Source organism: Zonotrichia albicollis, chromosome 8 (assembly GCF_047830755.1).
Source record: "Zonotrichia albicollis isolate bZonAlb1 chromosome 8, bZonAlb1.hap1, whole genome shotgun sequence".
NCBI lineage: Eukaryota > Metazoa > Chordata > Aves > Passeriformes > Passerellidae > Zonotrichia > Zonotrichia albicollis.
Window position 1 is genome coordinate 8,043,836 of NC_133826.1, and position 13,861 is coordinate 8,057,696.

Below are 13,861 nucleotides of genomic sequence, written 5' to 3' on the forward strand. Positions count from 1 at the left end.
TTTGGAAGGTAAAACTGCATTCTAGCAACTGAGAATACCTGGCTGAAGGGTCATTAAGTGTATCAGATTATTTTTTAAAGTTCAGTAAGCATGTATTCAACCTTGGATATGAAATTCAAGAATTGAGATGTGTGCAATGCTTCTGCCTTGTAAAACACATGAGATAGATAACATAATATGTTTTAGGTGTTTTTTCCCCTTTCCTGCAAGGAACACAAAAGCAGGAAGTAGTAGGTTTCATAGCATTTTGCCAATGTGTTTATTGGGGTTTATTGAAGCTTTTGCTGTCTACATAGTTCTCTAGAACTACACTGTCTAGAAATTCTTTCCAGTTTATTACCTGAAAATTATTAGCTGAATTGTGCTGAACTTAATTAAAAGTGTTCATAAATGGCATTTGGCTCATTACACTTTGTCCCTTTCTCCCCCAAGAAATGTAAGCACTTTAATAGTCCTGTAAATGGAAAGAAAGTATTTTTGAAATGAGATCGTTGTAATCAGAAACCAAGGTAATGAGAATTTGATTTCTGGGTTTTTTTAGGATGATTTGCCTCAGACAAGAGAACCTACAGATAATAAGCCCTTAACTGTGAGTGAGCTGCGGAGCAGGTATGGAGTTTTTCTCTGACCAAGACAAAACAATCATACTCAGTATTGCCCCTTACATTCAGGTACAAATTTCTCTTCCCATTTTGAGCTTTGTCCTGTATTGCACAGGGAAGAGGTTTCAGGAGGCGTTACTCGTACTAAGCTTTCTCACCTAAAAGCAAAATACAGTTAAATTAATTGTGCCTTTGATTTTCTTTGGCACTGTGTCAGTATAGTCTTCATAAAACACTAGCTTTGGAACTGGGCTTGGCTATAAAAATGATTCTTGGGCAGACATTTCTGGAATTTGTCAACCAGAGGGCAAATGTCACTTAAAATAATCACTTGGTTATTTTTCCTTTAAAACTATGGGAGTGCAAAAATAAATTTAAGTTTATTTAGTAATATGGTTTGAGGCTCAGTTTTTGGATTGTCCTTTTTTTTGGGGGGGGGGGGTTGGCAAAACAGATATTTGGAAAAGAAAAGCATTTTCCAAAAAATACAGCAAATTTATATGGTATAGTTTAGTGATTCAGCATGCTGTATTTCAGAAGCTTTCTTGGAAACCTGAGATCTTATAAACCTGGTTTTTGTACATTAATTACTCTGTGTGCTCCTCACATACATGACCAGGGTTTAATTTGATAATTTGCTTATAAGATACCAATGAAATTGATTTTTATTACTTCTGTAGTAGAAGTTACCATTACTGATCTTCTATGTGTATGCACACAGCATTTGATACAATGTTTTGAGTACATATTGGGGGAAAGATACTAAGTATTGGAAGTCTTTTTTGAGCTCCTATGGCTTTTCTGGTTTTCTTTATATTAAGGGAGAAGTCCTAGAACTGAGGAGCTATATTTGAGAGGTGTTGCCATTAGAAAAGGCTTTATTTTGATAGTTAATTATCACACACTGTTTTCTAACAATGGCGCCCCAAATCACCACTGTATACACCTGAAAGGAGGGTATTTCAATATGGGTACCATAACAAACTTCTTCTTGAAATTTATAAGCTCCAAAAAGTTCATTTCTGATTTGCTGTCTTCTTTAAAAATCCCTGTGATTTGTAATCCCCTCTGTGCAAGGGATTACTCCAACTTCCATATGGTTGTGAAGTTGCTGCTGCATTTGTGTCTCCTGTACTGTGCTCACTCCTGTATTCTGTGTAGCCTTTCTGCTCCCTTATCCTTTGTCCTGACAGCTGGGGCAATTAAATTGTTTAGGATGTGTTTGTGAGAGAGAAAGTGCAAGTTTTTGTTTTGAGGCAGCTTTGGGACTCTGAGATTTACGCTGAAACTGCAGACCATGAAAAAAAATGGAAAATAAACCTTAATGCTCCCGAATCCTGAAGTGATGGGATATGAAGTGTGGCACTTGGGCTGGGAAAGGACTGCTCCTTGGTTTAGAGGCCAGCAGCACTGGGGGTGAGACATAGAGGCCTTGAGGACAGTCACATTGCTGAGTGCTTGCCACAGTGCTCATAAACAGGATGCAAGGACAGAGACAGAGTTCATGGAAGGACAGGGTACTGTCGACCAAATGCTGGCAGTAAAGTGGATGGATGATTGAAAACCACTGGGAGTAAGGAAAAGGTCTGTGTTTTGTGAAATATTTAGTATATGATTCACTCAGAAAAGAACTTCTGGGACTCTTAAAGGAGATGTATGAGGGAACAAAAGCATATGACAGGTATTTCAGAGCAGGGAGTTGCGTGCAGAAATCCTGCTGTTAATATGATTTGTGAGTGTAATTCCCAGATTGCTTAGCTCAGGTTGTCAGCCGGTTTCCAGTTGAGACAGGACAGGGAATCTTCCCTACCTTGGCTGTAGCTTTGTCCAGGTATCTCATGAACAAGGGGCTGGCTAATGGAAATGCACGAAAACACACAATCCCTCCAAAAAGAGAAGGGAAAATTAAGCCTTTTTACAAGACTTTTTCAGTACCAGAATAAGGAACTTGTAGAACTTACCATTGACTTTTGAGTCTTTACTGCAATTAAAGTGTTGGGGTTTGAGTGTCTTGAGGTAAATTCAGCTTTTAGGAGAAGAAAAGCACAAAGCTGCTGCTGGAAATGGATTGCAAGGAAAAGAGTGTCAGAGCTGTTTGTTGTATAGTTACAAGTGCTGTTTCTGCTTGTTGGCCTGAGAATTCTCCATCAGAAGTGAGGTACCACAAACTGCAGGAAGGAGAAGGTGAAACTTCCGTTGTTGATGAGTCCCCAGGGTGTTGACTTGCCTGCATTTGACACAGGCCTGTATAGCTGCTGTATTGATTTTGGTTGGTAGTTTGGTTTCTTTGTGTCCAAACTGTGAGGCACAATTATCTCAGGATGATAAAAAGGTTTAAATTTGCTCCATGCCATTGACTGACTTTAAATGATGGATCCTTTTTGAATAAGTGTGAACGTGGCCTTCCTCTCTTTTTAATGTTGGAGCCATACAAGAGGTCTTGTTTTATTTGGCGTAGGTTGGCATCACCCTAATATTTGAATGTAAGAAGTTTAAAATCAAAAGTTGAGCAAAAGTTGTTCCTTCTGTTTGTTTTTTTTTTTTTTTTTGTTTTGTTTTTTTTTTGTTTTTTTGTTTTTTTCTTAGGGACAGTAGAAGCTTAGAGATGTGAATTTAGAAAACTGATCCTACATCTTCCTCTTCTTCCCCTTCTCTGTACTTCAGATGAAAACCTTGTGTTTTGATGCAGCTGAATACATGTATTCACGGGTGTGGCCTAAGGTTTCTTTCAATTTTGTCATATTTTGGTTGATACTAGCTTGAGGATGAAGTTTTAAGTACTGGTTTGATTGCAGAAGACACGACCATTCATAAATGACATGTATATAAGAAGCTGTAAAGCTTCCCTGTGAAATGTAATCCATTTCCTAAGTGAAGATGGTCACCTTAAACTTCACATTTCCAGTTTCATTTCCCAGAGAACATTTGCAAAAGCTGAAGATAACTCAGTCCTAATTTTTAAGTGTCTTAAGTGCCTAAATCTCTGAGCAGATGTGAAAAATGTCATCTCAGTTGTAATTTTTTCTGGTAATTTTTGAGCTTCTTGTTTCATGCTTTATTACAGGGAAATTGCTCATTTAATTATATGACACAAACCTTTGTTTGGAAAGTGTCAAGAGGAAGCAGATAGTCATGATGTTGAGATATAAACTACTCAGACTTGTCAGTGTTTTGTAATGATTTGCAGAGTATAAATTTCACTTCATAGATCTCAGGAATAATTTCTCAAAGCAACTGAAAGATGAGCCTGTATTTGTGTTTAGTATTAAAACAGTGACACAGAAGATGGGGTGGGGAAGGAACCCTGGATTGCCACTATATCAAAATGTAGTTGGTAGAAAACTTAATCCATGATGCTTCCAATAGGGCACTTTACAGCTGCAACCACAGTAATTTAATATCTCCCTGATAGATTGTCTTCATATTGACATAGCTGCTTGTGGTTACAATTTCACCTTCAAAGGACACAAAAGTCCTACTGTGTTGTTCTTGCCTAGTCACAGAGCCTGCAAAAATACAGCAAAATTACTGCAGGTTCTCTGAAAAGTAATTCTATTTGGGGGCATTACAAAGTGTACTCAGATAAGTGGGGGAGGATTTGTGTGAGTGAATAACATTGGGGGGGATGTGGGTGGTTCCCATTTCTTAAAAGTAGCTGCAGTGCAGTTTTTATTTGGTTTGTGGAAGGTAATCCATGCTCAGCAGCTCTACATTGGTATTTCTGCTGGTTTTGTGCCACTGATCGCTCTTCCATATCTTGCTTTGATCATTGTTTCCTATCTTCTTTCCTCTGACAGTTCTCCAGTGCAGCAGAACACTCCTGTTCTCTTGGATAGTGGTGAACGTTGGCCTGGTCCTGCAGCTGTGTACAAAGAGAAGCCTCACAGAGCAATCTTGGAGGAGAGTCTTGCAAAAATATATAGAGAGATGTATGAAAAAACTGCTGGTGCTGTTTCAGATCACAAAACACATTCCTGAAAGTAACTCACCTGAAAATGCATAGTATATAGTATTTGAAACTAAACCTATTTTTATACAACAATATTTGTACTCTATTTTTTAAGCTGTCTTATGGGTAGGCAGGGTTTTGGAGAAATGGGGATTTTGCCTGGGCTTAAAAAGGAAATAATTACATTTCATTCCCAGAAAAAGAAACAATAATCCCTAACAAAAAAATCCGCTCTACAATTAAGCAAGATGGTGTTGCTCCTTTGAGACTCTGAGCATAGAGTCATTTGAAGACTAAAATATCTGCTGGACATTCCTGTGTAACATCAACTCAGGTTTTAGCTGCAGCCAGTTCTCATTAAATATCTAAATCTGTTTAGCAACTTTAACAGAATTGGTTGAAGAAGCAATATGTCCTGGTGGGCAGAGGGGGGACCCAAAGGGGAAAGTGAATGTGAGTGTTGGTTTAAAAGTGACCCACCTAGGACAAAGAGAATTGTTTTCCAGACAATTGCCTTTGAATAATTTTGGAGAATGGCCCAAACTTTGGTACTGTAGGACCCATAGGCATGGATTTGAAGTAATTTTGAGCACCTTTAGTCACAAGTCTTCTAATACTGTGAGATTTTAAAACAAAGCCACCGAGCCCAGCAGCCTTTGTGTGAGATGAAAGGTCATCCTCACACAGCCTTTGTATTTGAAAGTTTCCACATTCTCCTAAACGCAGCCATGACATTTGCCAATACACTTGTCATTTTAAAAATATGAATAAGAAAGAACTGTGCAGGGAGAAAGACCAGAGCTAGTCAGCAAGCTCCTTGTATTCTGTACAGGCCTCCTGAAATTCCTGCATCACAATCCCACCTAATTTGGAGCCTGTCCTTCCCGGTCTGCTGGGATCCCGTTGGCAGCAATCACTTCGTTTTTGCTAAAGGCCACCAAATGTTCATCAGCAGTTCGATACTTTCCCCAGGGATGGAACCTTTTCAGCCTTGCACTGAGCAGATCCCACATTAGCAGACCAGGGCAAATTGCCCATCCATTGAAAAGCTGAATGTTTTAAAAGGGCAAGAGTGTCCATCTCCTGCTTCCCCCCAGAATGAGGAAAAAACAAATGCCTGTTCTGGCTGGCTCCCTCTCTGAGCAAACACAGGCAGCTCCACCAATGCCATTTTACCTGTTGTGATGAGAGAGAGGATAAAGCTAGCAGTACAGATGGCACAACATATGACTGGAACCTGCCAGCATGCCTACATAAACAAAAAGTCAGTCTATTCTGCCTTCCCTCCTTTAATGCTGAGACAACATAATTGATTCGAGAGAGCAGTTGGTGAGCAATTCCGCTGGTGGGAGAGCACATGGAGGGGCTGTGTGCTGCTGTTTCAGGCAAGGGCACTCTCAGAGGAAGTGTCTCACATACAGACATTTCTATTTCTTGTAACTGTTGGACAAGTTGAAGTGGATTAACACTGATAACTTCCTGTCCCTGCTGCCATTTAGCACATTAGTGCTTTCACAGGGCATTAGTGGCACCCTCTCATGACATGGAGAAGTGCTGAGTCACTCTGTGAGCTACCAGGACACTTTTTATTGCAGAAGGGAAAAGTAGAACTTGCCCAAGCTGTGTCCCTGAAGGCATGGAGGCCATGGAGGGTTGTGCTGCCAGGTCTGGTGTTCACTGCCCTCTCTTGACCCCATGTTTGGCCACAAAGGAATAGTTTTCTTCGTGCTCAGAGGAGTAGCTGTATTGAAGTAGGTCCTGAATAGGTGGGGCAGATTCTGAGAAATACTTTCCAAGCTTTTGGTGTAAAACTAATCTGTTGAATCCTGAAGGGTTTTGCAGTTTCCTCTATGTGTCTGAGCCATAAGATGCAGTGTTCTCCTGGCATCCTGCAGTTTTCATTCAATATTCTTTGTGCATTCCCTCCCCAGTGTCACAGCTGAGTAAAAGTCAGTCTTCTGAAGATTGGCTGCTCCCCTTTGGCCTGATCTGGCTCCCTGACATAGAAAACCTCTTTGATTTTTCCCTCCCCAGCAATCCAGCAGATTTCAGTCCTGTTTGTTCACTGTGTGAGAAGGCCTGAATGCTGAGGGGTTGTTGTGGGGTTTTTCTGTGTGTTTGATGAAGGACACAATTTGCCATGAACTGAATACACAAGGGGATGAGAAAGGTTGGGGGCCACTATAAAATAGCAAGGTGGTGCTTTCAAAGGGTCCAAGGAAGGGCTGGAGGATATCTATTTGATTCCCTAGCTAAAAAAGGAAGCATATGGTAATATGGCAACCTTCAGTTCTCATCAAAGATTAAAAATTTTTCAGCAAAGGTGAAAACTGGATGGGGGAAAAAAATGTCATTATTGAATTTTGACCAGTATGAATATTCTCAGTGTAGCCTTCTTCTGCAACACAACATCAAATGGAGCAGACAGACTGAGTACCTCTGGCCCTGCTCCAGCTGGGAGGGAGATGTGTGTTCAGTGTCTCTCTGAATCAGCTGCTGCAGGAGATGTTCCTCTCCTGGGTCTGGGTCAAAGAGTGCTCTCTTCCAAGCACTGTGCTGGAAATCCAGTTTGGTAAATGGAAAACTTTCCTCTGGAATGTGCCTTTGGACCCAAGTTACTCTGATCTGTCCCAATACCTTCAAGGCACTTAATTTTCAGAGCATTTTCCCTTTCCCTGTTTGCTCAGGTGGCCCTGCCTGCACTCACAGCTCAGAGCATGGCTGCTGCTCTGCCCCTGCAGCCTGGGCAGGGGAGGTTCAGGCACTGAACCAACACAGCAAAAAGCTCTAATTGTTTCGTGCACCTTGCCTTCTAATACAATTTAAATCCCTTCTGTCAAATGCAAATTTCTAGGTGCCTGAGTGGAGCTTTAAATAGCATTTTCTGTGCTCCTTCCTTATCTTTTGCCATCCACAAAGTTCCAGCGACAGTGGGATGGCATAATTCCGCCCCTGTCGTTTTAGCTCCTAAAGGAGAGCTGCCTACTCAAATCTGGCAATAATGGGCCAGATGAGGAGTGAATTGGTGCTTTTCTGTGGAGTCTGTGTCTCTCTTGCCCTCCCCAAGTTATTATAACCCACGGGTGTTCTCACCAAAAGCTGTTCAGCATCCAGTGATGCTTGCAGGATGCAATCAGTGCAATATTTTAATCACTTTCAGTTTAGTGAGTCAGACTCTGCTTCCTACTTGCTCTCTTCCATCTCTCCTATGAATAATTTGGTGCAGTTTAGGGTCTTGGGCTGACTTTAGACAAACTGCCTGCCTGTGTTCAGAAGAAATGCAAATCCATCCTTAGCTGACAGTAGCTGCTTTGGAAATCACTAAGCCATTGACCTGATGTGAATTAAAGGCAAAAATGTCAAACTCTTTAATGATTTGCCTTATCTAAGTTTTTGACTTAGAGGAAGAGAAGCTTAAATTGCTCCACTGAGGATAAGAAGCATAGGGATGGCTGGAGTGATGGGAACAGGTAGGAGCAGCTTTGTGAGATGGATGGGGAACAGTGTTTATGCTCCAAAGCTGAGCAGCTTGGGAAGTAATGGGGGCTGTTCTTCAGATTGTGCATCACATGTTTGAATTTTACTCTTACTTCAGAGGCTGCCAAAATTATCAGGGGAGAAAAAAAATCTACCTGGAGATGTTCAGAATCTATTTTTGGGGTAAAATAACAGAACATTTAGCTCGGCTCAGTATTAAATAGTCCTTTCCAAACTCCTTCTCATTGTTACCTCAGCTGTAAAATGGGGAGTTTGTGCTCTGTTGAAGCTTAATTAAATGACTGTGAAGTGCTTTGGGATCCTGAGGTGAATGTTAAAGAAATTATTTTATGGAAGCCTGGCTGAAAAGTCCCATCTCATCTCCAGGTTACTAAAAAGGCTTTATTTTAATTTCCCAGGTTTATTATGTTTTAATCAGACAATTATTAAACAAATCTTAATCAGATTTAATAGATTTCTATCTTGATCAGAGAGGACTAGAAAAGATAATGAGCTGCTTTACTACATGTGCTCTTAGGAGCTAATCTTTGCAGTTGGTATCTTGCTCAGCTTCTGTCTCCTGCATGATCCAGGTTCATATCCTCACACTGATTGCTCTTATGATACCTTTTTTATCTTTTTTAAAATATAAATTATGTTTTTCATCCTGATGCTTTAGTGCTGTTTGCTCTGTGTACTAGCCAGCACTGTTAACATCTCTCACATCATTTATCCTCATCCTCTCCCCAGGAACAAAGGGTGCAATGTGACCGTGGAAAGTTTTGTGTGGTGTGCAATGGGTTTGTCAGAGAAAGCTGGAAGGAATCTCTGCCTTCCCACTCCATGTATGAGGAATCATTTGGTACATAATTCTGCTCTTCCCAATTTTTAAGCTTGAAATGTTTTCTGAAACACTGAACTATGCAGCAAAATTCCCAGCCTTTTAGCAGTGGTCTCTTGCTGCGTGAATCTGGTAATGTGGAATCTCTGGGTCATAGGAAAGGCCATGGTGTTAATTACTCCAGTGGTCATGGGAGTGATCATTATCAGGATGCTGAGAATTTCTCATAGATTTGTTTGGTAATCAAGGAATTTGAGGAAACTCAAATCAATGAAATTGAGCCTCTTGGTGCCAGTGAGAACACTTGAAGCTGAGAGAGGACAGCACTTCTAGGGCTGATCTTGATGAGCTGCCTCCCTGACAGAAGGGGCATCTGCCTTAGGTGATGTCTCTGGGAGCAGCAGGGAATTGTTCTTTGCCCAGGTCCTTTCAGTTCCAACAAATGCAGCAGCCTTGTGGGAAGTGATTGAAGCCCCCAATATTCCTGTTCCCATTGCACAGGAGCTATTAAGCACAAGCCCCCTTGATTACTGTTGGCTTCTGCTGCTTTCCCCATGGAATTCAAAACATCATCAACCAAAGCCCTTCAAAGATGTGGCTGTAGCTCCTTTTATCAGTGTTGGCTTGCCAAAGGCATGGGGTTTGTTCCCATTTTATCTTTGTGAGAAATTCTCTGAAGTGTGGTGATAATTTGTCTGGATGGCAGCATAAAGGAACTGTAATCTTTCTCTTTGCTTGATCTATGTGGAGATTGTGCTCTTTCTTGGTGTGCATTTCCCTTCAGTTCTGGGTGATTGCCTCTGGCCCAGCAGAGAGCTCCTGCAGCCTGAGCAGTGGGATCTGAGCCACCTTCTCACGTCCTCAGGGAAGGGAGTTTGCTGCTGCAAAACAACATCCCTCCTGGATCATAAGGATTTACTGATCCTGAGGAGACAGCACAAAGATCCTGTTCTGTGGCCAGGCCTTGGCACAGCCCTGTGGAGCTGATGGCATGGAATGAAGAGAGCTTCACACAGAGCAGGGTAGGAGCCTGGGAACAGAGAGTGTCATGCCATGAATTGTGCACTTCTATACCATGAGTTATCAGTGTAGAAAATGGCCTGGACAGCTCCTGAGTAACAAAAGCACCATTTACATCACTGAGTGGTGGTGAATTCTAATGCTTGTATTTATATTGTCACCCTGACTGTAGCTGTAGGAACTGTTTCATTCAGGATTCCAGTAGTAAACACTTGCTAAGAGGTTGCTTTCCCTGCCTGCCTTGTTTTCACCACAGTCATCTAGTGTTTACACACATTTTAGCCTCTGTGCCATTTTTGAAGGCTTTATTTGTCTCATTTATGTTTCTGGTTTGGATAATACTTAAATATGAAATCCATCTGGGAAACATATTGTATATTCACGTCGAGGGGTAAAACCAGTTTTTAATTAAAATTTTATACAGCACTTGTATTTCACTTTGTCCTGTTTTATTATGAAACACTTCAATCTTCTTCCTAAAACACATATGTCTTGTGCGTTTCAAGATGTTCCTTGTTGCTCATGCAGAACCAGTTTGGGAGCTCTGTCAGCACAGTGCCATATGTTCTGGGCTTCATTTAGCTTCTCTGCCGTTTGTGGAGGCAGCAGATTGGATGGAATGCAGCTCAGCTCGGCTCCATTCTTCTCTTTGTAAACTTGTCAAGAGATAAAAAAAGCAGGGAGAAGGAAAACACTGAATAATACTCGAGTGAGTTGAATTATCAAGAAGTTATGGGAATGTGGCCAATCAAAATTGAGGTTTCTCATGTTTTTGAGGATTTTCCTTAATTGTGGCTTTTGCAGAGCCTATAAATTGATGCATCCCTCGGTGCTACCCAGTCTTACACCCAAAACCTCACTGAAGATTGAGATATAACCTGAGTCATTTGGAAATGACAAGCATGAAGTGCTCAATTTTGCACTGATCTGATGGTTTAAATTAAAAAAGAAAAAAAAAAGTGAGTAGATTTCACAGAATATTCTGAGCTGGAAGGGACCCATGAGAACCACTGAGGCCAGCTTTGAAGTGTGTGGCTCATACAGGGATCAAAGCCTGCCCTCAGTGTTGTTGGCACCAAGCTCTGGAGCAGGAGCAGGTGGAGAGGTCCCGTTCCTCCTTGGTGTCTTCTGGCTCTGTGAGGGTCACACTCCGCTTGTTAAGTGCCTGGAAAAGAGAAAGCTCAAGAATGATGATGCCCTCCTGCTCAAGCAAACACACACAAAACCAAAAAAAGGTCATTTTTCTTACCAATCCATTCCTGTTTCTTCCCTGCCCCCCATCTTCTTGACCATGAACCAGTGGGTGCCATCAGCCTTTAATCCATGGCTTGTGTCATGAATTTAATTCACCAGTTGGTCACTGGCCATATCCAGGGTTTCCAGGCACTGCTGTGCCCTGCCCAGACATTTCAGGACCACCACAGTGGCTTTGACAGAGGACCAGAGTATTTCAGTGATTCTGTAACTAGAGCTTAAAAACAAAACCAAACCCAAAAGAATAAGAAACTGGCAAAAAAAGAATCCATATTTCTCTGCCTCCCCTTTGCTGAGGTGTGAGGCTGGAGGGGAAGGGCACGAGCAGCTGCTTGATGTGGCTGTGGAGGAGAGGGGAGGGAAACTTCTGCAGTCCTGACCTGAGGTCGGTCAGAAATCACCAGCTGGAGTGACATGAGTGTGAACCTGGTTGAAGTGACAGGCAGCTCAGCCCCTGGGACTCTATTTACATATGTTTAAAACAAACAAAAGAAAGCTGCCTTTGTTCCCCAGGAAAATCTATTTACTTGGCATTCAACTCGTGTATAAGCTGGAAGTTCTTTCACAGAAGTAGAAACAAAACGACTGACATTTCTGCTTTGATGTGAGGCTGCAGCTCAGATTTGATTTTGAAATATGAGAGTAAACTGAAACTACCTCCAATTTAAAGGTGGATTTTTAATGACCTTAAAAGTTTTGAGAAGTTTTTTTCCTCTTCCCTTAGGGACCAGAAAAAATTATAACAGTAATCTTACTCATAGCTGTAAGTCTACAGAGACAGTGGCTGTAGGTTAATGAAAAATTGACACTGCTACTTGCTGTGCTTCCAGCAGAATATTTTTTTACTTCAAACTGAAGTGAACTATTGCACTGTGTGAGCTGGTTATGAGTCTCACATATTAAACTGGATGCTGCTTTTGTGGAAGCCACAGGAGCAAGTCACAGAATAGCATTTCTGGTTGGAACTCATGCTGCAGTAATTATTGGGTTGCCCTGGTCCTTCCAGCAGAAATAAAGAAATACAGAATTAAAGAAATGAAGAATTAAAGGTTGCTGGGTTAGTGTAAACCAGAGAGGGGCAGAGGAGCCATTCCCAATGATCTCCATCCCTGGTTCCCAGTGCTGTCAAGCAGCCCCATCACAGTCCAGCAGAGAAAGCTCAGAGCAGGGTGCTGTTGTGTGTGCAGATGTTCCTGTTTTGCACTGTTCCACCCTGCTCCTGTGGCACAGGGACTCCTTGGGGGACACCCTGTGGCTCACAGTTGTTCAGGTGCCCCCTGCAGTTTTTTTGGGAACAGCTTGTTCCTGGGAATCAGAAATGGCAACAACTCAGCAGCTGAGGCTGACTTTGCTTTGGGCTCTGAGGACAATAGTGATTGTTTGTTGTCCTTGGCATGGTGGTGCCATCTGGCCCTGCTTGGACAGCAGGGCTGTGATCCTGCACTGCCTGGCACTCCAGCTCCTGCTGCTGAGATCCTGGGCTGTGCTGGGATGGCAGCACTGGCAGCTGGGTGCCAGCCTGTGGCAGATGGAACAGCTTCAGCCACCCTGTGAGCTGTGCTGGACAGGGACACACACAGCTGCTGGGGTTGCTGTGAGACAAAGGGAGGGAAGGCATGGAGGTGGCTTCAGCTGTGATACAGGACCCCAAGGCAGGAATTACAAAGCCTTTGGATGTCTGTAGGGCTCCCTGGAAGGATTTTAGACCCATACCAGTAACAGTAGGAAGGGAATTCTGATAGGTTCTTTCCAATAGGCGCATATATTTATTATTATTGTTATTGTTATTGTTATTGTTATTATTGTTATGATTATTTATTGTTTTTATTTATTGTTTATTATTATTTTTATCTTATTATTATTTCATTTATTCTTATTCATTATTTTATTGTTTTAAAAATATTATAATTTATTAATTAATATTTAAATTAATTTATTAATTAATTTTTTTTATTACTGATATTTTATTTTATTTTGTTATGCCCATCGAAAGACGGGAAGGGAAAATTGGACAAGAGTGCAGAAGAAAGGAAACTATACCATGGAAATTTAGTGAGTTTGTTTCTTTTCCTCCTGGGGAGCCAAAGTACAGAAGGGTGCCGGCACTCAGCCCACCTGTGCCCTCCTGTCTCCGAGAGCCCCACCAGCTTTCCCCTGGTGGAGTTCCTTCCTGTGCTCCCTGCAGTAATCCCAGGAATTCCCAGGAGAGCTGGGATCCTGGTTAGGATCCACTTTAACTGAGGAACAGAGACCTCCAGCTGCAATTGCCATGGACAGGTGCCCGTCTGTGCATGCCAAAGATGCCGTGGGTGCCTCTCCCTCCTTGTCCCAGAACTCCAGTGTGAGGAACCAGAGAATTCGCAGTGCCCTGTTTGCTTAGCCTCCACCCTGCTGAAACGCCTGTGGTTTGATTCCTTTCCTTTGTAATAAACTGTGCCCACCACAGCGTATATTCTTTTAAATAACATTTTAAAATATTTTCTGGTAAATTAAAGTGATGACATGTTTGTAGGGCTCATTGTTAATTTCATTTCCTTTGGCTCAGCCAGCCAGATAAAATGCAATGTTATTAATCTTTGTTTAAAAGAAGATCCTTTGCCGAACAGTAATAAATGATCTTGATAGATTTGTCAGGAAAATGAATGATAATCATTTGCAGACAGACACAAGCCTAGTATGGAAGATTAATAAGAAAATATGTATTGGCATCATTAATAA

The 13,861-nt window shown here is 41.8% G+C and overlaps 1 protein-coding gene across 1 annotated transcript in view; it reads left to right on the forward strand.

Moving 5' to 3' along the window:
• SPATA6 (spermatogenesis associated 6) overlaps positions 1–8,538 on the forward strand; it is a 39,616-nt gene extending 31,078 nt beyond the window's left edge. Inside the window, exons 12-13 of the mRNA XM_074545839.1 lie at positions 542–609; positions 4,400–8,538. Coding sequence (XP_074401940.1) covers positions 542–609; positions 4,400–4,580 — 249 coding nt within the window. The 3' untranslated portion in view covers positions 4,581–8,538. The remainder of the gene's footprint in view (positions 1–541; positions 610–4,399) is intronic.
• The last annotated feature ends 5,323 nt before the right edge of the window (positions 8,539–13,861 follow it).